At 40.3% G+C, this 27680-nt stretch overlaps 1 protein-coding gene across 2 annotated transcripts in view; it reads left to right on the top strand.

The window, feature by feature from the left end:
- Window positions 1–23727, top strand: part of PIK3R3 (phosphoinositide-3-kinase regulatory subunit 3) — a 152761-nt gene extending 129034 nt beyond the window's left edge. For both annotated transcript variants that reach the window (XM_036099981.2, XM_036099975.2), the window contains exons 6-10: window positions 6606–6748; window positions 8945–9121; window positions 11609–11683; window positions 12123–12293; window positions 20174–23727. In XM_036099981.2, coding sequence (XP_035955874.1) covers window positions 6606–6748; window positions 8945–9121; window positions 11609–11683; window positions 12123–12293; window positions 20174–20372 — 765 coding nt within the window. In that variant the 3' untranslated portion in view covers window positions 20373–23727. The remainder of the gene's footprint in view (window positions 1–6605; window positions 6749–8944; window positions 9122–11608; window positions 11684–12122; window positions 12294–20173) is intronic.
- Window positions 23728–27680: the final 3953 nt, after the last annotated feature.

Consider the following 27680-nt stretch of genomic DNA (forward strand, 5'->3'; position numbering starts at 1 on the left):
TGTCTGTGGTGGGCAGTGTTAAGATAGAGACTACACCTGGATCTTCAAGGCTGTGGGGCTCACTAGGGGATACTGCCCTATGAGGATTATCGATTAGGAATGAGATAGTACTGACTGGGGAAAGATGTGGGATTCCAGTGGCCAGAAATGCTCTAATGGTCTATTTTCTATGTGAGATGTTTAATTCCATTTTATTTTCAGGTTTTATTTTATTAGTTAGTTACTCAGAGTGATCTTAGTAACTTTTTCTTTCTACCTGATACTTGAGCTGTATCTCTGGTGTGCCTGTGTACATTTTTAAACACTGCTCTGTATTCCTTTAGCTCTTCCAGATGAATTACCTGTGATGAGGCCAGTGTTTGGGGTAGAATGGGGGAAAAGTCACTGATGCTTCTTCAGATTGAATCAACATAAATGGTCAACATCAGGGGATGGTGAAATGATCATACATATAATAGAATGTTATACAGCTATTAAAATAGGTTTCCAGAAATTATTTTAAAACTTTAATTTTTAAAAAGTATAAAAGTTATATAAATATTTATGTAAAATTCAGTATAAATTATTGCTGAATTCTATGTGAATTATTGCATACAAAGTAAAAATTCCCATGCCCTAGAGGCAACTGCTATGACTAAGTGCTTTTTAGGAATTCCTGATGCCCTGAGAAATGCTTATGATGTAGTTTCAGGCAATGGAGACAGCATGTAGAAGTGTGTGAACAGAGTGATTTCATCTATGAGTATACCCAGTAACCTGAAGGGAACACTTTATGAAAATATTCTGGGATGTTTGAGGTGATAGAATTAAGGGGATTTGGGAAAAATATAGTTACAAATAGAAAGGAGGAAATAATAGAAATAATAGTATGCACATTAATAACAACAATAATATATATAACACAATGACCTTTTTTAAAACAAAATGATACAAAATTATTCTATAACCATCAAAAAATGATGGCCTATATTTACTGATTTTGAGTAATTTCTTTTTTTTTAAAGTTTTTTTTTTTTTTAGAGCATGCATGAGCATGAGCGGGGGGAGGGACAGAGGGAGAGGGAGAATCCCAAGCAGACCCCACACTGAGCAAAGCCAGATATGGGGCTCAATCTCATGACCCTGAGATCATGACCTGAGCTGAAACCAAGAGCCGGACGCTCAACTGACTGCGCCACCCAGGTGCCCTCTGATTTTGAGTAATTTCTAAGATAACATTACACAAAAAAAACAAGGTAGGGAAAAATATATGTGGTATACTGTCATCTATGGTTAAAATATATCATGACTAGACTTAAGGTATTCAATAAATGTTTTTGGATGTATAATCCCCCCCCTTTTTTTTCACCTGATTCTCTCTCTCTGTCTCACACACACACACACACTCTCTCTCTCTCTGTCTCTCAAATATAGCTGGGGTTGCCATTATCTCCATCTTATAGATGGGAACTTAAAGCATAGAAAGACTCTCTTAAGGGACTTAAACAATTTTTAGCATAATCAGGATTAGAATATAAATCTCCTAAATTCCAGTTTAGTTCATTTGTAGTATCCAGGTGTGATACTGTGCTTGACTTTAGAAACACAGAGGGAGAGAAGAGACTATTCCACAAAAGGCTGAAGTACTCTGACAACATTTGTCAAACACAATGTGCATTTGCCAAAATGGCATACTTTAATCCCTTTTCTCTGCATCAAACAAAGCAATGGTGGATTACTGTATTCCCGTGCGCATATTTATTTAAAGGGCAACATACAACACTATGTTTAATCTTACAAAGACTATTGAGTAAAAGATGCAAAAGAATACATATACTATGAGTCTACTCATAGAAGGTACAAAACCAGGCAAATGTTAATTTTTTTTTTATTTTGGATGGGTATATAAAGTGGTAAAATCATGAAGAATAACAAGGAAATGATCATCATAAAGGGCAGGGTAGTGTTATCACCAAGGTGGAGGAGGTGGAGTGGGAAGAAGCAGGGAGTTACGATCCAGAAAGGACACACAAGGAATTTCTGGGGTTGCTAGTAGTGGAAGTTCATTTTATAATAATTTGTTCAACTGTGTATTTGTTTTATGCACTTATTATATCTCACACTAAAAACATGGCTCTATGCAGAAACAATATGATTATTTCTATAGATCAGAGGTAGAACAGGAAACCATAATAACAATTATAAATGGAACTTCCAGATCTAGAAATAAGTAGAGACAACTGGGAATTTGACCTCCCTGGTAGTTCTTTCTTGGACTTCTTTGCTGATTTCTCCTCTTTGACATTGATCCTCTTCTTTTTTCTGGTTACTTATTCACTCTGTTGATCTCAAACAGTCTCATGATTTTACATACCATCTATATGCTAGTAACTCCCAAACTTACATCTCTGCTTCTTCTTCTTCTTCTTCTTCTTTTTTTTAAATTTATTTATTTGACAGAGAGAGAGAGAGCACAGTAGGCAGAGTGGCAGGCAGAGAGAAAGGGAGAAGCAGGCTCTCTGCTGAGCAGGGAGCCCGATGCGGGGCTCGATCCCAGGACCCTGGGATCATGACCTGAGCTGAAGGCAGCCGCTCAACCGACTGAGCCACCCAGGCGCCCCTCTGCTTCTTCTAAGTTAATTCTAGACTCATATATATTCAACTACCTTTTCAACAGCTCCACTTGGATATTTAATAGGTATCTCAAATTTAACATGTAAAAACTGAATTCATGAACAAAATTGAACTCAAGGCTGTTCTACCCTTTGCCTTCCCCATCTCAGTTGAGAGCAATCATATCTGTCTTGCTCGGGTCAAAAGCCTTGAAGCCATCCAAGACTCTTTCTTTTACATCTTCCATCTAATCCATCAGGAATTCCTGTTTACTTTACCTTAGAATACAGCCAGAATGCGACCCCTTCTTGCCACATCCACTGCTACTACCTTGATCGAAGCCCACTATCATTTCTTGCTTTGATTTACCACAGAAACCTTCTAACAGATCTTCTTGCCCTTATCCATGCTCCCCTCCCCATGATCAATTCTCAGTAGAGTAGCTGGTAATACAGGTATCTCCTGCATTTTGCAAGTTCACGTTACACCACTTGGCTTTTATGAAGGACCTACATTAGTACTTGTTTTCACTAACTGGAAGAAATCTGAAGACTTCTGCTTTTACAAAAAAGAGTGAAAAGTGACAATAACGTTCTGAGCTTGTTTTGCAGCGAGCTTTTAGAAGCAGTGCACATCCTCGAGCAGTGAGAGTGGTGCCGTTCCTTCCCTGAGAACTGCATTCAGCCTCTCAGCATCAAGCCACCATAACTTTGAACTGTGTCTGTGAGCATCTGTACTTTATCTCCATTTACTTTGTGCATCCCTTAGCAAGATGTGTCCTAAGGTATCAGAAAAAAAGCCTAGGGGAAGTTATTTTTTGACTCTAGGAACACTAAAGATTTTTGCCACATAAATTAATGGTAATTGCTTCTTTGCTTTATGCCATTTTGGCTTATGAAAATTTTAATAGGAACTGTGTACTTCGAGAATGCTGGGGAAACCTGTACTTGTAAAACATAGGTCGGATCACAGTACTCCTTTGTTTAAGACATATCTCTGGTTCCATGGTTTACACAGAGGAAAAGCCAGAGTGCTTTTTATAATGCCCAGTATGATTGTGCCACTCTTCCTCTTTGACCTCATTTCTTCTCTCTTCCTCAGTATACTCCAACCACACTAGCCTCTTTGCTGTTCCTCGAATATACTAGGCCTGCTTCCTACCTTTGAGTGTTCGCACTGGCTGCTTCCTTGCCTGAAACACTCCCCACCCCCCACCCCCCACAGTCACCTAGCTGGCAGCTTGATTTAAAATTGCAACTCGCATTTCAGTCTTCCTTTCCCACTCTACTTTTCTTTTTTCCATAACAATTCTTATAGATTCTTAATAATTCTAACAAACTACGTGAATTACTTACTTATTATGTCTATTATTTATTATCTGTATAACACCCTAAACTATAAGTTCTGGGAGGGCAGAAATATTTATCTAAGCTTGCCTACTTATATATCCCAAATGCTTCAAGTAATGCCTGGCATATAGTTAGCATTCACTTATTTTTTGAATGAATTTATACAAGATAATGAACCAAAAGCACTCCATCTTGGCAGGGCCCTGGAGTCAGCCTCATGGTCTGAACTAGAGTATAGGCGGGCACTAAACCTCCTGTGAAAAAGGCTAGAAAAAGTGGCCACTGATGCCTGCAGCTTTGGCTTGTATAGAACTGCATTTCTGTTTTCTTGTCATGGCTAGAGGAAATGCTGCCCATATGCTCAGTAATACTGAGGATTTAACAGCAGAATATGAGTTCTGAGCAGCTGATGTGAGACTGGGTTCTGGACTTGGAATCCTTGGTTGGGGAGCCAGATATGGGAGTAGATGGAGGCAGCCAAAAAAGCCCCTGGGTCAAAGCTGGGAGAGGGCTAACTGTGTGAGAGATGAGAGCAAAACGTGAGATGGCTGAGCAGAGAAGAGCTGTGGAGGCTTAAAGCTTTGGGAGGTGGGGGGAAGAAAGGGAGGGATGCAGTGATTAGCAGTACAGGAGATGTGCTGGGATGGTGAGTGTTAGAGGGAAATTAAAGAATTTATCTCCTCTGTTTATAAGTATCTGTAAGTGTTATAGACCTCCTCTGTTTTTTCTGTAAAATCTTAGATAAAATTTGGATTGCTTTGATGTAAGTGAATTCTTCCCAGAGAATGGAAAGACATTGTGTATCCTGAGTCATAGTTGGCACAGGGTAAGAATAGACTGCATGTGGGGATATTTGACATCTGGATTACATGTAATTAGGAGGAAGTGATAGGACTTAGTGATGGATTGGGATAACGGACAGGAATTTGGCAATGAGATCATTGGTGACCTTGGAAAGAGCAGTCTCTGTGGAATGGTAGGTACAGAAGCCAGAATAGAGTGAGCTGGAGTGTGAGAAAGACAGCCCATACAGACTATTTGTTCAAGAAACTTAATTGACTGGAAGAGAATTTAGGGTTAAGGGATTATTTTTTCAAAGTGCTGTTACTAGAACTTGTTTGTATGCTGATGAGAAGGAATCATAAGAGGGGTTGGAGAAAAGAAAGGAGAGAAGGGGGTGTAGATACGGGTAGATTCATAGTTTTTGCGGTATATATAGGTATAGTGGCATTGTTTATGGGGCAGCTACTGCTTTGGCAATGCTGTAAAACACACCAGCGTTAGTAAAGTGTAGATTATTAGTGTCTTCTTTAAGGATACAGGGCCAGAGCTTCGTAGGTAATTTTTGACCTTGCAAGGGAGCCAAGACTCTCCACTGTAATTTGAGAGTTGTAGAATTTGAAGCTATTTAGATGTGGGCATTCCAATAAGTTCACAGTACTATTTGAGATGTGTATGATATAATCTCATCCATATGGAGCAGCATAAGGTTCTTGTCTCCTCCATGAAGCCTCTGTAAAGCAGTAAATAACTAATTCACCCTAACTTGATTGCTTCTACCATGACATGAAACAGAACTTTATTGGAGTTCAGAAATCAATTTCACCTATGTGTTCTAAAACTGCAGAGCAGGCTTCATGTTTTATTAATCTCTTTATCACCAGATTATACTTTCTGTACAGTGGATTCTCAGTAATAATTTGTTGAAATTAATCAATGCTAGATAGTTTTGAGGAATTATCCCATAAGCAGCAAAACTTTTAAAATTGTAAACATTCAGGATAGCAATTTTCTAGACGTTTATGCATCGTTCTTGACTTTCTAATATAAATTGAACAAAGTTTAACCCTCTGAAGATTTTGGGGAATCAGAGTTCAGATGCTAAAGTCTACAAATAACCTCAGAGCTCATCAAAATATATAGGACTACTTATCCTAATGTTGAATGGCTTAGCCTACTGGGCATTTGTTTTGTGAAGTTTTAGTTTTTCATTTTATTCTGCATCTGATTTTAGCTGCTATTTTTCCCCCTTCATTTTCTGCTGCTTCTTTGTTTTCATTTTAAAGATCTTTTTTATTTTTAAGTAATCTACACCTAATGTGCAGCTTGCCTTACAACCCCAAGATCAAGAGTCCCATGTTCTACTTACTGAGCCAGCCAGATGCCCCTCATTTTCTGCTTCTAATCAGATTAATCTATTGATGAATCTGTTTGGAAAATTACATATTTTAGAACTGATAGAATAAATAGACTCTAAAGGACTCTTCTGGGAATAAGGCTATGCACACTGGTGTATGGACTTCTCCATTCTATTCTTTCACTTCTTTAGCACCTTTTGGGGGTCAGCAATATAAGTGCAAAGGCATAACTTTATCCTTGTCTTCAAAGAGTTCAGGGTTAATCTCTCTTAGCAACTCAGGCCTTTTTGTGGTGATTCTCAGCTATATTTCAAGTAATAGTTCTTTTTCTTTTATTTTAAGGTTTGAATGATGTATTTTGCATATAAGTAATAAGGGTAGGAGTTAAATAGGAGTTGTTTTAGGAATCTTAATTCAGTCTTGTATGGAATTTTAACTGGAATTTTAAGATTTGTTTTAAGACCAAGGTTACAAAAAAAAAAATAAAGATAATAAAGTGTATGTCTTTCCTTTTTCTCTCCTATAGGAAATACAGATGAAGAGGACCGCAATTGAAGCTTTTAATGAAACAATTAAAATATTTGAAGAGCAGTGTCACACACAAGAACAACATAGCAAAGAATATATTGAGCGATTTCGCAGAGAGGGGAATGAAAAGGAAATTGAACGGTAAATCTACCTAACCCTTCCAAGTGCTTCAGTGAGACGAGACTTCTTTTATTCCCCAATAATCTCTTTTGTGTTTGCTTTTACCCCCTTAAATGTCATATATGGAACTATTTGCTCTTCTGACTAATGGCATCACACTGAACCTTCTCTTTTCTGTGTTCCTTCTACATCCTTCCAAATTTTTAACTCCTGCTCATCCTTTGCATGACTTTTCTAAGAAAAGTCAGTGATGCTCACTGAATTTTTGTTGAACTGAAAATCAACAGCACTCTGAGAATAAATTGGAGGCTGAAAAAATCCATGGGCAGGAAGACCAGCTTGACTGTTGCGGGTGACGGCAGTGTTGAGTGGTCATCAGGTTAAATGAGGGTGAGGGCCTGAACCAGAGCAATGGCAGGAAAGGAGGGGGAATTAATGGAAATGCTGAGGACTTGATACCTGACCAGATATGATAGGTGTGGGAGAAGTCAAAGATTATTCCTAGATTTCTGATATGAATGAATAAGGAGTGATGTTATTTACCACAATAGGAAGTGCATGAGGAAAGTTCAGGGTTGGAACCAATGAGTTTGAGGTTCCTGTGAGAAAACAAATGGAGTTGTCTGAGAAGCAGACAGCTGGTTATTTGGTTTTGGAACTCAAGGTACAGAAAGGATTTGGGAGGCATAAGTGTGTAGGTGATAGTAGATGCTAAGAAGATTATAGAGAGTGAGCAGCATGAGAAGTATTGGGTCTGGCAACTAAAATGATATTGGAAGTCTTCACCATAGCATATTTAGTGGAATGTTGGGAGACTGAGCCAGATAACAGTGGGCTGAGGAATGAAAAAGTGGATAATAAATAAAAATGAATCATCTGCAAGGGAAAAGCAAAATTATTTCTCATATTAGCACCAAAGTGTCAGTGAACTTCTGTGTGCATAAGAATAGGGCTAAGAGCTGTTGCGGCAGTATAGCTTAATGGTTAAAACCATGGGCTTGAATTCTGTATTGATCATTTACTAGCTGTGTGACCTTGGGTAAGTTACTTAACTCTCTGAGCCTGTTTCCTCCTCTATAAACTGTAGATAATAACTTTTTAAAATGCTGTGAGAATCAGGTGATAGATACACACATGCATATTTATGGTACAGAAAGGCATGTGTGTGTATGTATGAATGTATCTTGGCATATGATATCAATAAATAGCTATTATTATTAACAAGGAATAGAAAAGAACTTGTAGTTTTGTTGCAAAGGAAGGTAAAGTAGCTGATGATGAAGTTTTAATAGTAATATAAAACCATATTTTTTGAGTGACAAATGAGTGATGTGGACAGTTATTGCCTTCAGAGCACAGCAAAAGTTTGTATGCTGGAAAGCTTATAGTCATTATCTGCTGAGTGCTTGCCAAGATGTACCAGGCACTGTTTGGTCCTTTTACATGTATTATCACATTTAATTCACATAATAATTTAGTGAAGTAGGTACTATTGTAGCTACCCATTTTAAACAGATGAGGAAATGAAGGCACAGAGAAGCTGAATAACTTGCCCATGGCCATGCAGTAAGTGGCAGGGCAGAGATTCAGACTTAGGCAGGCTGACTGCAAAGCTCTGCTCTTAACTGTTGTATCGTGCTACCTCTTGAAGATCATCCATACAGCTTTACTTGTTCATTTGTGTCTGGATCCAGGGCCCAAACAAGGTCATCAGGATTTTCTCTCATACTCTGTCTTTTGCCTTTGTTTTTCTCTGTGTTGGCGTCATCCTCAGGCAGGCTTTCCCTATGGGGTAGCAGTATAGCTGCTGGGAGTCCTAGAATCACATATTTATAATTTAGCAATCTCAGTGAGAAGAGAGAATCTCTGTTTACAATAGTTCTAGCAAACCAGAATTGATTCTCGTTGGGTCAGTTAGGGTATTATTCCCATTCCTGAATCAGTCACTGTGGCCTGAGGGTAGCGATAGGATATAATGGAATACTCTTAATGGCTGGGCTGGGTTGTATGAATATTCACCTGTGACTCTGAGATGGGGGCAGGGAGCCCTTTCCTACAGGGAACATCAAGGTGCCATTACCGAAAGAATGAGAATGGATATGGGCTAGGCAAAAACAACAGATGTCTACCACACTTAAGATATTAGGACTATGCTCACATTATAGGATGTTTCTGCTTGGTTCCTGTTTTAGCCTTAATATGTCAATATTTTCACAGAATTATGATGAATTATGACAAATTGAAATCACGTCTGGGTGAGATTCATGATAGCAAAATGCGTCTAGAGCAGGATTTGAAGAAACAAGCTTTGGACAACCGGGAAATAGATAAAAAAATGAACAGTATCAAACCTGACCTGATCCAGCTGCGCAAGATCCGAGATCAGCACCTTGTGTGAGTAGTCTGGGCCTGTATGGGAGGAAACACCAGCACCAGATTACTGCTGGCACTAGACTTGTTAGAGGTAGAAGAGATTTGTAATTGAGAACTGGCCAGTGAGATTTGTAAGAATTTAGGAAAGCAAACTTGGTAGTACTTGGTGGTACCTGAGTTTACCTAAAGTCAACATGTGGGGCAAACCACAATGTAGCATTCTAGATTCCAGTCCATACAAATGGGAAATCTCAGAGGATGGGTGTGGCATGAGCAATGTGGTATAGCTTAAAAAGGACAGGTTAATGTTTGCCTAAATACAAAAACCAGAATCTTTGATTACATAGAACCACAGAAATAGAAATTACCCCTCATGAGCACAGACAATAACACTAATAGTGGGGGCCTACAAATAAGTCTACAGGACAGTCTCCTAAAGGGTTTTTATATATAAGAAATGAAATTCTGTATTCAAGTAATAGAAATGTGCCAAAAGCAGGCATGCAAGATAATCTAACCTGAGGAATGAAACTCAGCTCTTTAATATTATAAAAAACTGTATGATTTAGATAGATATAGGGATATTACTCAAATATAGATTGGAAGATATATTATCAGAACAAGATGATAGATTTTTAGGACAAATGACTGTCTTATAGGAGAGAATCCATGAGAAACAAAAATATGTTTTGTTCTAGGTAATGAATAGACTGCTACAAAATATGTTTATAGGTGGGCGCCTGGGTGGCTCAGTTGGTTAAGCGACTGCCTTCGGCTCAGGTCATGATCCTGGGGTCCCGGGATCGAGTCCCACATCGGGCTCCCTGCTCAGCAGGGAGTCTGCTTCTCCCTCTGACCCTCCTCCCTCTCATGCTCTCTGTCTCTCATTCTCTCTCTAGCAAATAAATAAAATCTTAAAAAAAAAAAAAATGTTTATAGGCGACTTTCATGCATGTAACACAACTTGATTCAAACTCTTCGTAGAACACAAAATAAAGACCTCTGACTGGATTTTCCATAGACTTCAGGGTTTCTTTGTATGAGAAAAGGAGAGGGGAGAAAATAAAAGCTTAGAGGTGGGGACAGTGGCTATTGAGTTTCAGTAGAATAAAATTTAAGGTGATAAGTTTTGGGGGCAAACAATTAGAACTATGCTGTGCTGAGTAGTTTTTAATAACTCCTTTCTAGAGATCATTTCAGTTTGCTATTGTGGACAAAAAACAAAAGTCAAGCAAGTACACATAGCATACAGAAGAGCCTTGGAAACAAGGCAAGGAGGTACCTTGTCTAAAATCAGGGTGTGTCTGCTCTCAGAAAGCTTGTGTGATTCTGGTTATATAATGAAGCTGAAGAAAGGCCCAAGAAGACGGCTTATGCCACGGACCAAAGGAATGAATGGAAGCTCTTGTTTGCTCTGGAAAGTGATGAGATTATTAAAAAATACACCATCCCAAGAGGCATGATAATAAGAGTGGCAAACTAGACCTTGAAAGTTCCTTTAACAAATTATGTAAACTGAATATAAAAGAGAGTTTAGATAACATCATGGGTGATAAATCATGATCCGCTAGCAAAGATAACTGGGGTGTTTAGGGAGATATTTATTGAGTATCTACTATATGCTGGCACTGTTTTCAGCATTGGGAATAGCCATGAACAATAGGACAGACCCCTTTCTTACATTTTAGTGGGGGAGACAAACATAAGTGAAAATATAAAATAATGAATTTCAGGCAAGTGCTATGAAGATGATAAAATAAGGTAAAATATAGAAAATGAGTGACAAGGGGACTGCCTTAGTTGGGATAATTAGAGCAGTCCTCCCTGAGGAGATGATGTTTATGATGAGACCTGAATGATCGGAGCCTGGTTGGAGGATGGTGATGAGTGAAAGAGTTTTTATACTCACTTAGATTTTTAGACCAGTGGCCATGTCAGTGGAACTAAATTTAATGGTATGTTGTTTTACATCTAAAGTTTTGGTATATTTTAAAATACTATGATTTGCCTAGTGATGAGGTAAATTTATATTAATTACTCAGATTGCCATCCTGAATTTCTTGTGGCTTGCTTAGGTACAAGAATAGACCTTGAAATTGTTTCAGAATGTTTAACTCAATGTAGTGGGCCACACAGGAATTGAGTCTTCTGGCTTAGTGGAGATTGCAAATGTGACACCATGCTCACATAACTAATGATTTCAGAAACAGATGTCCCCATGTGTTTAAGTGAAAGTATATGTGTGCTTATGGTGGTACAAACTTCTAGAAAAGGAAAATGAAAAATGAGAGAAGTGCCTAATTTCAGATAACTCCCTGTGTTTCTGCTTTTTTTGGAAAGTTGGAGGAAAAGTTAAGGAGAAACTAGTTTAAGGAAATCTCTGGCCACTTTTAGTGGGAGTGGGTTAAAATAAGAGGTTCCTGGACTCTGGAAATTTGGTTGGCTTGGACATGTCTACATTAGGCAGAGTTTGCACAGATACTGACACTGGTGTCTTCCTTCTGGCAGATGGCTCAATCACAAAGGAGTGAGACAGAAGCGCCTAAATGCCTGGCTGGGAATCAAGAATGAGGATGCTGATGAGTAAGTTCTCTACCTTTCTATCAGAGGGGTTTTGTTCCCAATCTAAGATGTGGGGCTTCTTTATACGTGCTAAATGTTGGCTCTCATTGTCACTTGAGGACATTGAATCAAGAACTTTGCCACCTCTTTTAAATTGAATTGAATTGTAGAGTAGAGTACCCTACAGGCACCTGAGGTCAGAGACCTGCTGAGCCACGTGAAATCTGGGTGCCTAAGCATTGCTCATTCAGACATTCTTTGTCAGCTGATTGGATGAGAGGTGTGAATTTCGTGTTTTCTGCACCATAGCAAATAAAGTTGTTAAAAAATGTCCCAAGTAATTGTAGTTTTACTTTGTCATTTCGTGGTTAAAGATTTAGAAGAGTGTTTTATTCATGGGTTTGTGTTTAGATGTAAGTAACCTGATTGTTAGAATAATATTTTAACATTTAATTTTTAGGACCTATTTTATCAATGAGGAAGATGAAAACCTGCCTCATTATGATGAGAAAACCTGGTTTGTTGAGGATATCAATCGAGTACAAGCAGAGGACTTGCTTTATGGGAAACCTGATGGTGCATTTTTAATTCGTGAGAGTAGCAAGAAAGGATGTTATGCTTGCTCTGTGGTGTAAGTCTTCTCTGCGGTTTAACCTTTTGAAAATTTCTGCATTGATTAATAGAAACTCAACCCCTCATAAAATTCAAAAAATTAAAAATTACTTGAAGTACAGTAATGAGGACCCATGACTTAGACCTTTAATATTTGTATAAAGAAAACAGTTAGTTGCTTTAGGAGAAATGATATCTGAAATTATTTGGGGGATTTTAATTTCAAATGGTAAGCAGATTAGCCCTGCAATGTTGCTGTTGGATTTTCAGGTACTTGTGAAAAGTAATGAGATCTTCAATTGAAAGATCGCCTAAGGAGGGGTGCCTGGCTGGCTTAGTCAGTAGAGCGTGTGACCCTTGATCTCAGGATCATCAGTTCAAGCTCCACATTGGTTGTGGAGCCTACTTTAAATAGATAAATTAATTGAAAAAAATTTTCTAAAAATCACATAATTTTGTAGTAGTCTCCTGTATGTCTAATTTGGGCTTCAGTGTCTGTTTAAGTAAGGCTTGATTAAGAACTGTTTTTACTTCAGAAGAAAAGCTATCTAAATTTTGTACTTAAGTAGTTTTCTTTTGGGGTAGTGATCGAAAATGTTGGTATTTTCCATAAGATGATCTTATGACTTTGTTTGGAAAAGCCTATTTTATTAGTTTCCATCCATCCATCCATCCATCCATCCGTTTATTTATTTACTTATTTATTTAGATTTATTTATTTGAGAGAGAGAGCAAGTGCGTGGCAGAGTAGGGGGAGGGACAGAGGGAGAGACTCTTCACGCAGACTCCCTGCTGAGCACAGAGTCCGCCATGGGGCCTGATCCCACACTACAACCCATGAGATCACGACCTGAGCTGAGATCACGAGTCCGATGCTTAACTGACTGAGCCACCCAGGTGCCTCTGTTAGTTTCTTTTTAATGGAAAGTGAAATTCTGGGGACAACTAACCATGTCTGTCACATTTTGCCTAAGTGTTGTGTATACTCCTTCCTTGACAAAGACCACACTTAGAGTGAAGGTATATTACGATTGTTATGAGAGCAAGCTTTGGTACCAAATATATTGCATTCAAATCCTGACTCTACTTACCAGATCTGTGACCTAGGGTAAATTACTTAACCTTTCTTTGTCCAGTTTCCTTATCTGAAAAATAAGGACAATAATATGTACTTGAGGGTTTTTATAAGTATTAAATTAGTTAATACATGTAATGTGCTTTGATCAATGTTGGTACATAATAAGTGAATGTTGTCTACCAGTATTATTATGATAATGATGCTACTGATGGACATGGCAGAAAGCAAGCAAAAATAACAAAATGATTTTGCCCTCAAAGAGGGCAAGGTGGTGAGAATGGACAAAAGACACTCATATTAACAGAGTGCTCAGTGTTTTACTTGATCATCTCGTCCTTAGTTGGTCTATGGAGTCGGAGTTTGAATCCAAGTTTACCTGGTTTCAAAGCCCACGTTTTTCTGTTGCACCATATTTTTTTCATTTCACAATTAAATATCCAAGATAAATAGAATCACTGTGAAATAGGTATCATCAGTAGGCTGTACACATGAAGAACTATTAATTCTGGTGGAGAAGGAGAGGGTTAGGAGATTTTGTGGAAGAGGTAGCATTTGAACTGGACTTTGAAAGGATGAATAATGGGATATCTATGGACAGAATATGGGGGAGGACATGAAAAGTGCATTGGATTACTGTTTTACAAAGATACAATTATTTTATTTTATTTTATTTTATTTATTTTTTTTTTTTTTTAAAGATTTTATTTATTTATTTGACGGAGAGAGACACAGCGAGAGAGGGAATACAAGCAGGGGGAGTGGGAGAGGGAGAAGCAGGCTTCCCGCCGAGCAGGGAGCCCGATGTGGGGCTCGATCCCAGGACCTGGAATCATGACCTGAGCCGAAGGCAGACGCTTAACGACTGAGCCACCCAGGCGCCCCAAGATACAATTATTTTAAATATTTTTTAAAGATTTATTTATTTGAGAGAGAGAGTGAGAGTGGGAGTGAGTGAGCACGCAAGCAGGGGGAGAAGCAGACGGAGAGGGGAAGCAGACTCCCCACTGAGCATGGAGCCTGACTTGGGGCTTGATCCCAGGACCCCAAGATCATGATGTGAGCTGAAACCAAGAGTCAGATGCTTACCGGACTCAGCCACCCAGGTTCCCCTACAATTATTTAAAACATTTCTTTTTTCTCTTACCCGGGCTGCTTAAGTTACCTGAGTGGAAATGCCCAGACAGGGTGGTTCTTACAGAAATTGAGATCTTTTAAAAATAAAAAGAAGAAAGGCAATAAGCCCAGTGCATTGGTACCCTCACCCAGATCATTGAGTGGCAGCCTGTGGGTCAAGGACTTGGCTGGTGGAAGATACTGCCCAGCAGCTCAGCTAATTCCTGGGAGACCAAGGAGCAGCTTGAGTATCTTGAGGAGGTGTATTCTTTTTTTCCTTCCTTTAGCCACAGACTTGACCATTAAGTCCACAACAATGTGGAATTCCCTTGCTTATGAAAAACATCTGCAGTCATATATCATGTTGGCATTCACACTGAGGATGGTTGGAAGCAAAAGAGTCTGGCATCACAAAGACTCCCACTTGTTTGCCAGCCATTCTGGCTATAGGAAGCCTGCCTACAGTAATCTCCCAGGATACTTAGAACATTTGCTGAAGTAAGAATATGAATATGTTCAGTTTTTTAGGAGATTCTCATAGCAGAATTAACATGATCATGTAGGAAATCACACATGGAACTCATTTGTTCTTCCATTTTAATTTGTTAATGACATCATCAAGAAGCCTAAGAAGAAATTGCTTAACTCTACAACCTTCTTAGGCTAAAGACCTGCAGCCAGCAATGCCTGTATTTACTAGGTTAAGGATTCAGGTAGTGAACACTTGTGATCCTTATTGCCATTTGGGATAAGAAATTTGATTAGGGATAGAACTAGACAGATCAGAAAGGTAGCAGAAGATTTGAACGATATTATAAAACAACTAGACCTAGCAGACCTATCCAGAACACTCCACCTAACAACAGCAGAATACAGATTCTTCTTAACGGCACATGAAACATTATCCAGGATAGGCCATAGGTTAGGCCACAGTCTCAATACATTTAAAAGTGTTGAAATCCCACAAAATACGCTTTCTAACCACAGTGGAAAGAAACTAGAAATCAAAAACAGGAAATTTGGGAAATCCTCAAATGTGGACAGTAAACAACACATTCCTAAATAACCAGTGGATCAAAAAAAGAAAACAAGGGGAATTAGAAAATACTTTGAGATGAGAAAAAACAGAAACACAACTTATCAAAACTCACAGAATTCAGCTAAAGCAGTGCTAAGTGCTAAATTTATAACTAAACATTTATGTTAAGAAAGGGAGATCACATATTAATAAAGTAACCTTCCACCTTAAGAAACTAAAAAAGGAAGAGCAAACTAAACCCAAGCAAAACAAAAAAGGGAATAATAAAGATTAGAATGGAAGTAAATGAAATAAAGAGTAGAAAACAATTGAGAAAATCCGTGAAACCAAAAGTTGGGATGGAACTGAATTACAACCTCAAGCTAAACTGCCCCCATCCCCACAGAGAAGAAACAAATTACTAAAATCAGGATGAAAGAGGGGTCATTACTTATAGTCCTTATAGAAATAAAAAAAAAGATAATGAGGGATTATGATAATCATATACCAAAAAATTAAAACCCAGATGAAATGGACAAATTCCTGGAAGCACACAAACCACCAAAACTAGCTTAAGAGGAAACAGAAAATTTGAATAGAAGTATAACAAGAAATTGGGTTATTAATAATAAAAAAAAAAACTACCCACATAGAAAAGCCCAGCCCAATTATGTTCACTGGTAAATTCTGCCAAATATTTTCAAAAAGAATTAAGGGAAGTCCTTCACAAACTCTGCCCCACAAAAAGAGGAGAGAGCACTTCCCAACTCATTTCATGAGGGCAGTATTACTGTGATACCAAAACCAGACAAAGATATCACAAGATAACTATGGACCAATATCCCTTAGGAACACAGACACAAAAATCCTCAACAGAATACTAGCAAGGCAACTCCAGCAGCATATAAGGATTATATACCATGACTAAGTAGAATTCATCCCAGGAAGGCAAGGGTTTTTTCAATATAAAAAACCCCCAAAACCAAAAAACAACAATGAACATAATATATTGCATAATAGGATAAAGGACAAAAATCACATGGTTATTTCAGTAGAATCACAAAACCATTTGACACAATCTAGACACTCTTTCATGTTTAAAAAAAGTTTGAACAACCTAGGAATAGGAGGGTACTTCCTCAACTTGATAAAGGGTAACTATGAAAAACTCAGAGCTAGTATACTTAATGGTGAAAGATAGTGCTTTCCCCTAAGATCAGGAAGAAAACGAAGATGTCCACTCTCACCACTTCTCACCATCATTGTACAGAAGGTTCTAGTTAAGGTAATTGGACAAGAAAAAGAAATAAAAAGCATCCAGTTTGGTAAGGAAGATGTAAACTATTAGAGCTAATAAGTTCAGCAAGGTTGCAGGTTAAAAGATCAGGATTCAAAAATCAGTTGTATTTCTAAATACCAGTAATAAACAAACTGAAATGAAATGAAGAAGGCATGCTACATATAATATCATCAAAAATACGTAGTAGGATTAAAACAAAAAGAAATGCAAGAGCTGTATGGTGAAAACTATAAAACATCATTGAAAGAACTCAAAGGGAGACCTAAGTAAGTGGAAAGACACCCTGTGTTCATGGATTAAAAGACTTAATATTGTTAAGATAGAAATAACCTCCCAAATTGAGCTACATGTTCAATGTAATCCCTATCAAAAATTTCAGCTGGACTTTTGCAGAAATTAACAAAATGATCCTACAATTTATATGAAAGTACAAGGGTTCCAGCACAGCCAAAATGATCTTGAAAGAATAGAGAAAGTTGAAGTATACCTCCTGATTTCAAAACTTAAAAAACAAAGGTGTAGTAATCAAAATTGTGAGGTGCTAACAAGGATAAACATGTAGATCAATGAATAGAATTGAGAGTCAAGAAATAAACCCTTACATTTATGGTCATTTGGTTTTCAACAAGGGCCTCAAGACCATTCAATGGGGAGGAAATCATTTTAACACATGAAGCTGGGACAACTGGAAAGCCACATGCAAAAGAATAAAGTTGGACCCCTACCTCACACCATATATAAAAATTAACTCAAAATGGATCATAGACCTAAATGTAAGAGCTAAAAGCATAAAATACTTAGAAAACATAGGCATAAACCCTTGTGACTTTGGATTAGTCAGTGGTTTCTTACAAACCAAAAGTACAAACAACAAAAGAATTAGATAATTTGGATTTCACCATAATTAAAAACATTTTATATCAAAGGGCACTATCAAAGTGAAAACACAACACACAGAATGGGAGAAAATATTTGCAAATCATGTATCTGTTAAGCAACTGGTGTCTAAATCATAACCCTTAACAGTAAAAAAACCCCAAGGGCCTCAATTTAAAAATTGGATGGACATTTAAAAAAATGGTAAAGGATTTTGGATAGACATTTTTAAAAATTCACGTACAATTAACATAGTGTTATATTAGCTTCAGGTGTGCCACATAATTCAACAATTCTATACATTTCTCAAAGCTCAGCAAGGGGCGCCTGGGTGGCTCAGTTGCTTAAGCGACTGCCTTCGGCTCAGGTCATGATCCTGGAGTCCCGGGATCAAGTCCCGCATCGGGCTCCCTGCTCGGCGGGGAGTCTGCTTCTCCCTCTGACTCTCCCCCTCTCATGCTCTCTATCACTATCTCTCTCAATAAATAAATAAATAAATCTTTAAAAAAAAAAAAAAAAAAAAAAAGCTCAGCAAGATAAGTGTGCTTTTAATCCCCTTTATTTATTTCACCCATCACCCTACCCATCTTCTCTCTGGTAACCACCAGTTCTCTGTATTTAAGAGTCGAGGGTTTTTTGGTCTTTTTTCCCCTTGTTTGTTCATTTGTTTGTTTCTTTAGTTCCACATATGAGTAAAATCATATGGTATTTGTCTTTCTCTGACTGATTTCACTTAGCAACATACCTTCCAGGTCCATCCATGTTGTTGCAAGTGGTAAGATTCCATTCTTTTTTATGGCTGAGTAATATTCCTCTGTGTGTGTGTGTGTGTGTGTGTGTGTGTGTGTGTGTGTGTGTGTGTGTATCTCCCGTATCATCTTTATTCATCTATCTTGATGGACACTTGGGTTGCTTCCATATCTTGGCTATTGTAAATAATGCTGCGGTAAACATAGGGGTGCATGTATCTTTTTGAACAGTGAAGGAAATCAACAGAACAAAAAGGCAACCTACTGACTGAGAGAAGACTTCTGCAAATGATATATCCAATAAGGGGTTAATATCCAAAATATATAAAGAACTTAGACAACTCAACACACAAAAAACCCATATAACCCAATTAAAAATGGGCAGGGGACCTGAACAGACATTTTTCCAAAGAAGACATACAGAGGGCCAACAGACACATGAAGAGATGCTCAACATCACTCATCATCAGGGAAATGCAAATCAAAACCACAATGAGATACCACCTCATACCTGGCAGAATGGCTAAAATCAACAACACGTGTTGGCAAGGATGTGGAGAAAAAAGAACCCTTGTGCACTGTTGGTGAGGATGCAAATTGGTGCAGCCACTATGGAAGACAGTATGGAGGTTCCTCAAAAGATTAAAAATAGAATTAATATGACTCAGTAAGTGGACTACTGGGTACTTACCTGAAGAAAATAGAAATTCCTTTAAAGAAGATCTATAAATGGTCAATAAACATATGAAAAGATGCTCCACATCATTAGTCCTTAGGGAAGTACAAATCAAAACCACAATGAGATACCACTAGGATCATTATAATAAAAAAGATGGACAATAACAAGTGTTGACATGGATGTAAAGAAATTGGAACCCTTGTACACTGCTGGCTAGAACATAAAATGGTACAACCACTTCGGAAGACAGTTTGGCAGTTCCTCAGAAAGAGATACCATATGACTCAGCAGTTCCACGCCTGGCTCTCTCTATATACAAGAGAATTAAAAACGTACGTCCATACAAAAAACTTGTACACAAATGTTCAGAGCAGCATTATTCATAAATAGTCAAAAATTAGAAACAAGCCAAGTGTCCATCAGTTGATGAATGGATAAACAGAATGTGGCTCTCCGGACAGAATATTATGCAGCCACAGATGAAGTACTGATGGATCTACAGCATGGATGAACTTTGAAAATGTGCTAAAGGTGAAAGAAATCCGATACAGAAGGTTGTGTGATATTGAAGGCTTCCATTTATGTGAAATGCCAAAAGAAGCAAATCCACAGAGACAGAAAGTTGTTAGTGTTTGTCAAGGTCCAGGGGGAGGAGAAATAGAGTGACTGCTAATGAGTACATGGTTTCTTTTTAGGGTGATGAAAATATTCTGGAATTAGATAGTGGTGATTGTTCCACAACCTTGTGAATATTCTAAAAATCACTGATTTGTATACTTAAAAAAAAAAAAGTGTTCTCTTTCCAGTGCATTCTTGCCTCATGAAGGTGCAGAACTGAGTGATTAAATTCAGCCACCCATTTTCATTCCACCAGGTCTTGGTGCGAGGTGAAAGATATCTCCGTGATAAGTTTGTAAGGGGGCGAGGGGACACACGTGGACGTGACATTTTACAAACTTTGGCAAAACACTTCTACACCTCCTCCTTTGCAGAAAAATTGTTCAGACTTCTGGTCATTTGGGGGTCTCTTTATCTATCGTTACCTGCCTTAATCCCCTGTGGTGTCTGTGTGTTGTGTCTTTGCAGTGCCGATGGGGAAGTGAAGCACTGTGTGATCTACAGCACTGCTCGGGGCTACGGCTTTGCGGAGCCCTACAACCTCTACAGCTCCCTGAAGGAGCTGGTGCTCCATTACCAGCAGACGTCCCTCGTCCAGCACAACGACTCCCTCAACGTCAGGCTTGCCTACCCTGTCCACGCACAGATGCCCTCACTCTGCAGATAAAGAGGGAGTGGGAAGAGAGGTCGCTCTCTAGCATTTTTTTCCTACAGTTTTTATTAGACTATGAGGGCATTCTTTCTACGTAGACTGCTTGTTTTGCACAAGAAGTGATTCTGTGAATGTGGAGAGGCTGAGCGGCAGCTGGCCAGGATGGGGGCACAAGAGGCCTGAGGTTCTCTGAGACTCAGCTGGGCCGCTGCACTGACATAGGAAGCTGGAAGCAGATGTTTTTTTGGAAAGTCTGTTTCATTGGGGCTTTTGTTTTGTTTAGCCAGGCACCCTCAAAAGAACACATTAGGTTTGATGGGGGTGGGGGGTTGGAAATTTCTGAAGAGTCCACGTCCTCTCTTGGTCTTTGTCTCTGGGAATGTGGCAGGGGCATGGCTCTGTGGGGAGTTCTGTTTTGATCTGGCGGTCTCTCTTAACTTCCTCCTAAAATGAAGGCTGTTTTGGTTCTGTGGTAGAATGGCATTTGGTGAAAAAGACAACCAAAGGAAAATGGGGAGGCTTGGGATTTCATTGAGAGAATCTTAGTCAAGGGGGTAAAAACACCTTCAACTGAAGGTACTTTACTAACTAACATAAGTTAAGCGTCCACATCTCAGTAGCTCCTCCCTCTAAAGAAGCATTATGTTTAGAAACCAAATTGATCTCAGCAGAACAATGTTTGTTGCCAGACTAAGGTCTGATGGAAGAAGACAGCACTAGTATCTGAATGCACACTTCTGTACCAAAACTTGAAAGTGAAAGGAGAACTAGAATTTGTTAGTTTTAGCAAACACTAAAATTGGTCAGTGTAACTCCTGCCCTGCCCTTGTTTCTCAGAGATGAGGAATAGTGTTCTTTTTGTGGGCATGGTGAACTTTGAATCATAAAATGAAGTTGGTGCTTGTGTGGTGTTTCCTTAGCCTAAAGAATGATCTGTTGTTGAAAATCTTTGTAACTTGTTTGTATGAGTAAAGAAAAGGTGCAATCCAGTGCTTTTAGATGGCTTGATATACCAAATAATGATATAGGAACAACAGTCTTATATGTGCTTCCCAAATTTAAAGGCCCTGCAGAAACAGTAAACACGGTTTAATTTCCCTTCCTCTCCCTGTCCTCTGCTGGGTAGGGCTTAGGGGAGCCTCGGTGGCGAAGCTTGCAGCGGGAAAGGAGCCTGACTGTTGTCAGGGACCGCGGAGGCTCTGGTGTCTAGGGTGAGGGTCATCCACGTTACCCGTGTGCTTCCACGGAGGGGTTTCTGAAACTTTTGTAAGGAGAGGAAATAATGGCTTGGAGTTTATAGACTGTTAGTAAAAGCCATCTGGAAGTTTTTCTCTTTGCCATTTTTGTGAGCCTGCCATTAAGATGATGTGCACAGACGGTCCTCATGCTCCAGTGGCCCTGATTTTAGGCCAGGAATCTTCCGCGCCATGTGGTTTAAGCCTTCCAGCTGAGTGAAGCTAGGCGAATGGAGCTGGGGGCAGGCGTGTACTCCTACCTCCTTTGTGCCCCACCCCCATCAGTCAACACTCATTCGACAAATAGAGTTCAGCTGCCTCTGAGCCAATGCTGGAACCATAATAGGCTCAGAGTGAGTCAGCTGTTTGAGTCCAAAGCTGTGCAGTCAGGCGTCCTGGCTGAACTAGAGAAGCAGCCAATACCTGGGTCTTGGTACATAAGGTTTACAGCTAGGAAAGCTGTAGTTATGGAATGAAAAAATAAATACTGCTTTCCCTGAGCACTTATCTTGGTGACAGGGTCTAGAATGGACCATGATATAAAAATAGATTAAAAATTTTGGAAAAAGCTCTAGAGTTACTAACAATGCGGATAGGAAGGAAAGGGCCTATCTTCGGCTTTTCTTTGGTTCCATTGCAGTTTCAGGATTAGGCGAGGCAGACAGATGAACCCATCCTTCCAGTGTCATGTTCGGACTTAAGCCCTTAGCTGAAAGCCAGCTGCACACCTCTTCTCCACATTGCCAGGCTGAAATCTTGAAGGTTTTACTGAGTAATGTCAGGCTAGTTGCTGCCGGATGGCCTTCCACCTGGTGTTGAACCTGCTTAAGCAGTTGGATGCTCCAGATTGGGTGCAAGAAATCCCTCCTTTCTGGTATTAAAATTTAGTGTGTTCTGACTCTCTTTAAAATAGAATGGGAGTAAGGATGCACGCCTGTGACCTTGAGCCGTGTGTTGCTCCTTTTTAGGCAGACACAAAGGGTGTGTGGGGAGGGAGCTAGGACCATCTAATACCTAAACTTACATATAAGGACTGGCTTGTGGAGAAGCACTGCTCTTTTTTTAATCCTATATTCCTTCACTTTTTCTTTCCTATTTTTCATTCTTGAATTTGTTGCTTTGTGGGAACTAAGGCCTAGGGATCATTTGAGAAGTTGGAAAATATCTCTTCTGACTAGTTGCCATATGATTTGCTTGATCCTGAGCCAGTGGAAATGGCATAGGGACCAATCTGCTAACCACATGGAGGAGTAGTATGCAGCTCCTATACTTCATGGTCTTGGCGGCCTTCATCTGAGCCTAGCTAGCTCTGTGCCCTGTCCCATGATTTAGGCCCTCGGACTCTCTCTCTCTCTCTTGGCATCCTAACTGCAGCTTCACTGAAGCAGAGAGTAAAGAGACAGACTAAGACCAGGGGGCTCATTGTTTTTCTGGCTGGGGAAGCCAGCCACCAGCATGGAAGCAGCTTGAAGCTGGCCGAACACAGGTCCTAGGCCCATCTTTTCCGGGTGGAGATTTCATCACAGAACAATGGTCTCTGTCTCTTCCTGATCATAGATGGTAAATCTTGGCCAGGGCTCAGGACTGTATAGGCTAACTGTGTCCTTACCACTGATTTGGCCAAGGTTGAGGACTTCCTAATACCTCCCCTACTCCATCTCCAAGCCTTGATGGGACCTCCCACTTACTTTGGACCTCATGTGCTCTAAAGAAGCATTGATAGCCAATGTGGCGTCTTCCATAGGTCTCCTCTTCTTGCTGCAAGGAACCAGCCTCATGGGTCCTCTTGGCCAAGAATTGCATCTGGACAATTCCTGGTTACAAGGTGGTCTCTGTTGCCAGTTAAGACTCCAGAGTAGGCCTCTGTGAGGCTTCTGTGGCCTCAAAGCAGAGGGTGCAGATGGGGGCCTGGCTGGGCTCCCTGCTGTCAGCTGCTCATCCTTGCCCTAGCTCTAGCCACTTGTGACAACCTTGTTTCCTTACAAATTCCAGCATGTGACTTTGGTGCCCTGTTGTTACTTGTGAAAAACCTATTCTTCTGTTGTCTTTGATGTAGTTAAAAAAAAAAAAAACCACGTAGTTTACGTAAAAATATCTGATTCACAAAGAAGCCAACTATATGTCTTGTGTTGGGACAGTTCATAACGTAGTTCCTAGGCCACTTTTGCAAATTGTTCTTGTCACCAGATGTGTTCAGACATTGCTGTGCAGTTGTGGGGAGGGTGGGGGGGAAGTGAGGGGAGATACTTTTTGGTCTTTTGTTTTTTTATCTTCCCCAAGAGGGGACAGTCTGGCCAACTTGCTCCAGTAATGCAATAAAGACATTGCAATAAAGCACCTTTTTGTCCTCATGCTATGGAGGGGTGGGCTAGGGGTGGGCCGCAAGAGGAGGATTAGGCTATTGAAAGCCCTGAAACTCCCAAACCTCTCCCATGAGCACCAAAAGATTGGTCCCGGGGCTGAACTGGGGCCATCGTCCATCCAGCACAGGACACAGTGAGACTCAGAAACTAGTCCTGAGAAAGTTAAATCTGAGAGCGCTTTCCTCCTCACCCCATTCTGAAGTATTAGAAAGCCCAGCTTACTGATTCTCATCACATCTTTCTGTCTGGAAATAAAAGTATTTCCATAGTCTATTCTGGGGGCAGGGAAAATGTTTGTTGCCCAAGGCCCTTGTCACCCTCCTGCCACGGCACTTTGTTACAGTTTCTATATGTCAGAACATAATTAACAAAATGTGGCCACCTCTTTGCATAGGACATTGTAGTTCTCATGTAGTTTCTCAGGCTCCACCCAGGTGTGTAGTGAATTATAAATCAGACTGGGTAGGGGATAGTCCATTACTCCAAATTATCTTGCCTATGTCCTTTCTCCCCACTCCTAGGAACTATAGAGGATTTCCCCATATCCCAAGAATTGTTCCTACTCTTTGCATAGGATGCTCAAATTCCTGTCTCCAGCCTAGTCCTGTCTTCTGAACTCCACCTGTTGGCTGGATAGCTCCACTGGGGCCTTGAGTGTCCCACAGGCATTGCAAACTTTTTGTTTACAGAGAAAACATATGCGTGGCTATGAATTTCCTTACTTTTCTACCACCAAACCTACAAACCTGCCTATATCCACATAACTCCTCTGCCTCTCACCTGTTAAAGTAGCCCCCCTCCAACTAAAAGCCAGCCTTTCCACAATCTGTATAATTTTGTACCGTTTTCTCCCTTCTCCTCAGGAATTTCCCATGATCAGTTGTCAATTCTTTCACTGTTGTTTTCTCTCAGCCGGATCATCCATTGACATTTAAACATGGTTGAATGTGTCTCACTCCACTTCCTAACCTCTACTGAATTCTGTATCCCTTTATCTCTTTGCCCCTCTTCAAAGCGAAACCTTTTTACAAAAACTGTTTAAATTTGTCTTTATTTTCTCTCCTCCACCATTTCGGTACAGGTCCCACCACCAGCTGAAACTGCTCTCCTTCCTTGAGGTCTTCAGTAACCATCATCCTTGACTCCTTGCCATGAAAAACTTACCCGTGGACTCCATGATGACTCAACATCTGGTTTTCCTCCTAGATCTCTGACTGTTCCTTTTAATTCTCTTGGACGAGGTCTTTTTCCCTGGCAATTTTATCCACATCCATGATTCCGTCTACCATCTTTAGGCCATTTATGTCTGTGTTTCTCCTGCTCAATCCTCTATTGGGAGGTACCTCACAGCATATTGAATGCAGGGTTACCACCTAGCCCAGGTTCTCTTTCATTATTTCACATTTCAGTGGTAGCACCATATGCCTCATTTGGTTATGTAAGTCAGAAATGCAGTCATCATCCTTGAGACCTTCCTATGTTTCAGGATGACATAATACACACCGACAACCTATATCAATTTTATTTCCTAAATGTCAAAGACATTACTTCTCCCCAACTTCATTTCTTCACTACTTAATACTGAACAGGCCTCTCTTCTTCCATAGTTGCCCCCCTCAAGCCCATTCTCATAACAACCAGTTATCTTTTCAAAATACAAATCTGAACCTGTGTAAAACCATTAACTTTCAATCACTCTTAGGGTAAATTACAAAATTCTTAAAGTGGTCTGGTTTCTCCCAAGTTTAGGATCTCATCCCCTACTTCATTACTCTTCCCTGGATCCTTCCCTTCAGCCAGTCCCAATGTTTTGGGTTTTTCTTCTGCATATTCTCCGTACAATTGCCATCTATTCCTATGGCCTTACTGTCTATTTGCTGATGGCTGCCAAATCTGGGTCTGGCTCCTACACGGTTCATCCTCAAGGTTGTCCTAGTTCAGATCACTATAACGCATCACTACATCATTTTCTCTCTGCTCTGCGAATTCCACTAGAGCCTCCTTACGCTGCAGCCAGCGTCTTCCTAAAACATAAATGTGATTATACCACTTCCCTGCAGTTATCTCAGAAACCCCTCACGCTAATCTGGCGGTGCTCTCAAAGGGAGCACCACTGGCACTTGGGGCAGCTGCCCTATGGATTACAGGAGGCTTAGCATCTCTATGCCTCCTCCTTCCCCCACCTCCCCACCCCCCATTTCCAACCCCCTAAGGGGGCAGTTCCTTTCTCACAGGAACTGTTGCAAGATGTGCCTACCCCACCTCCTTCACCTTTGCTATGGTGCTTCTAACCAGATCCTGATAAACGTGGGAGGCTCCCCAAAGCAACCAGTTACCTGTGTTCCCAGCATCCAGTACAGGCTGGCTGAGGGTCTGCTGCCAGTGAACGACTGAAGGAAGAAGTGAGTTCAAGAAGGGACTGAAGGCTAAGGAGCCGGACATCTACTTGTAGATTCTGGCACCATGGGCAGGGCACGCCCTCTGGCGGCCACAGCCTTCTCCATGCAAGGTTACAGAGGCTGCGGGGTGCAGGAGGCCCCCAGCCAGTGGCCCTGAGGCATCCCCCGCACCCTGTCTCCAGGCCTCTGGACGCCTCTCTTTCAAACCTAAGCATTGGATTATGGAACAGTTAGTGCAACACCACAGTTTGAGAAAGTCCTGCATCACCATGGAGGTACTCCACCACAGCCCTACTCCTGCCCCTGTGATGCCATCTCCTGACTCCTCCAACACAATGGTCCCAAGATGTCCTCCCCACTCCCACACCATCCACTCACCCACCTGCCAATGCTGAGGTGTCCGCCTCAGCGATGTCCACCTCCATTGGTAAGGCCTGCCTGACAAAAGCCCAGGAAGGGTTCAATGGCTACAAACATTAAGGCAATTCTGTATTTTCATCTTAAGTGGGCCTTCAACATTTTAACAAGTAACTTCTCCATCCATTTCAAAACTCTTCCCTCTCTTGGATTTTAGGACTCTTTTCTAGATGCTGCTAAGTCTTCTCTGACTTAAATGCTAGTGTTCCTCAGTGTACCACTATTGATTACATTGATGGCTCTCAAATTTCTATCTTCAGTCTAGATTTTCCTATTGAGTTCCAGGCCCATGCATCCAGTTACCTTCTGGATGTCCATCAAGTACCTCAAATATATTTAGTTTAACTCCCAAGTTTAACTCCACCTCCTTCCATCTTTTTTACTCATTTTCTGGCTACGAAGCACTCCAACTAAGAAGATAAAGGTGGTTTCTGGAGTCAAGAGAGACCTAGGTTCTAATCCTAGTTCTGCCCAAGCTATGTTACTATCTGAAAACCTGAGTTTCCCTCCTCTATAAAGCAGAGATATTAGTTGCTACGTGGTCTTCCATGGTTCCCCATCACCGACAGAAAGTCTAAACTCTAAGTATCATTAAATATGGCCCTTGCCTAACTCACTAGACCCATTTCCACTTTGGTTTCAGTTCCTTGAATATACCAGGTATATGGTAAGTGCTATACTCGTTGCCTGGATACTCGGACTAATCCCCTCTTCTAACCCAGCAAACTACTACCTATCGTCTGTTTTTCAGGTTTGAGCTCAGATGTCATAGTCTCTGGGAAGCCAAGTTGGGCTAGGTAACCCTCCCCTGACAGTGGAAAGTGTGTTATTCACCACTGTATTCCCAGCAGCAACAAAGACCTTGAGTTACATTTGTGTTGACTGAAAGAACGAAGCAGAAGACAAAGA

This window comes from Halichoerus grypus, chromosome 5, assembly GCF_964656455.1.
Source record: "Halichoerus grypus chromosome 5, mHalGry1.hap1.1, whole genome shotgun sequence".
Classification (NCBI taxonomy): domain Eukaryota; kingdom Metazoa; phylum Chordata; class Mammalia; order Carnivora; family Phocidae; genus Halichoerus; species Halichoerus grypus.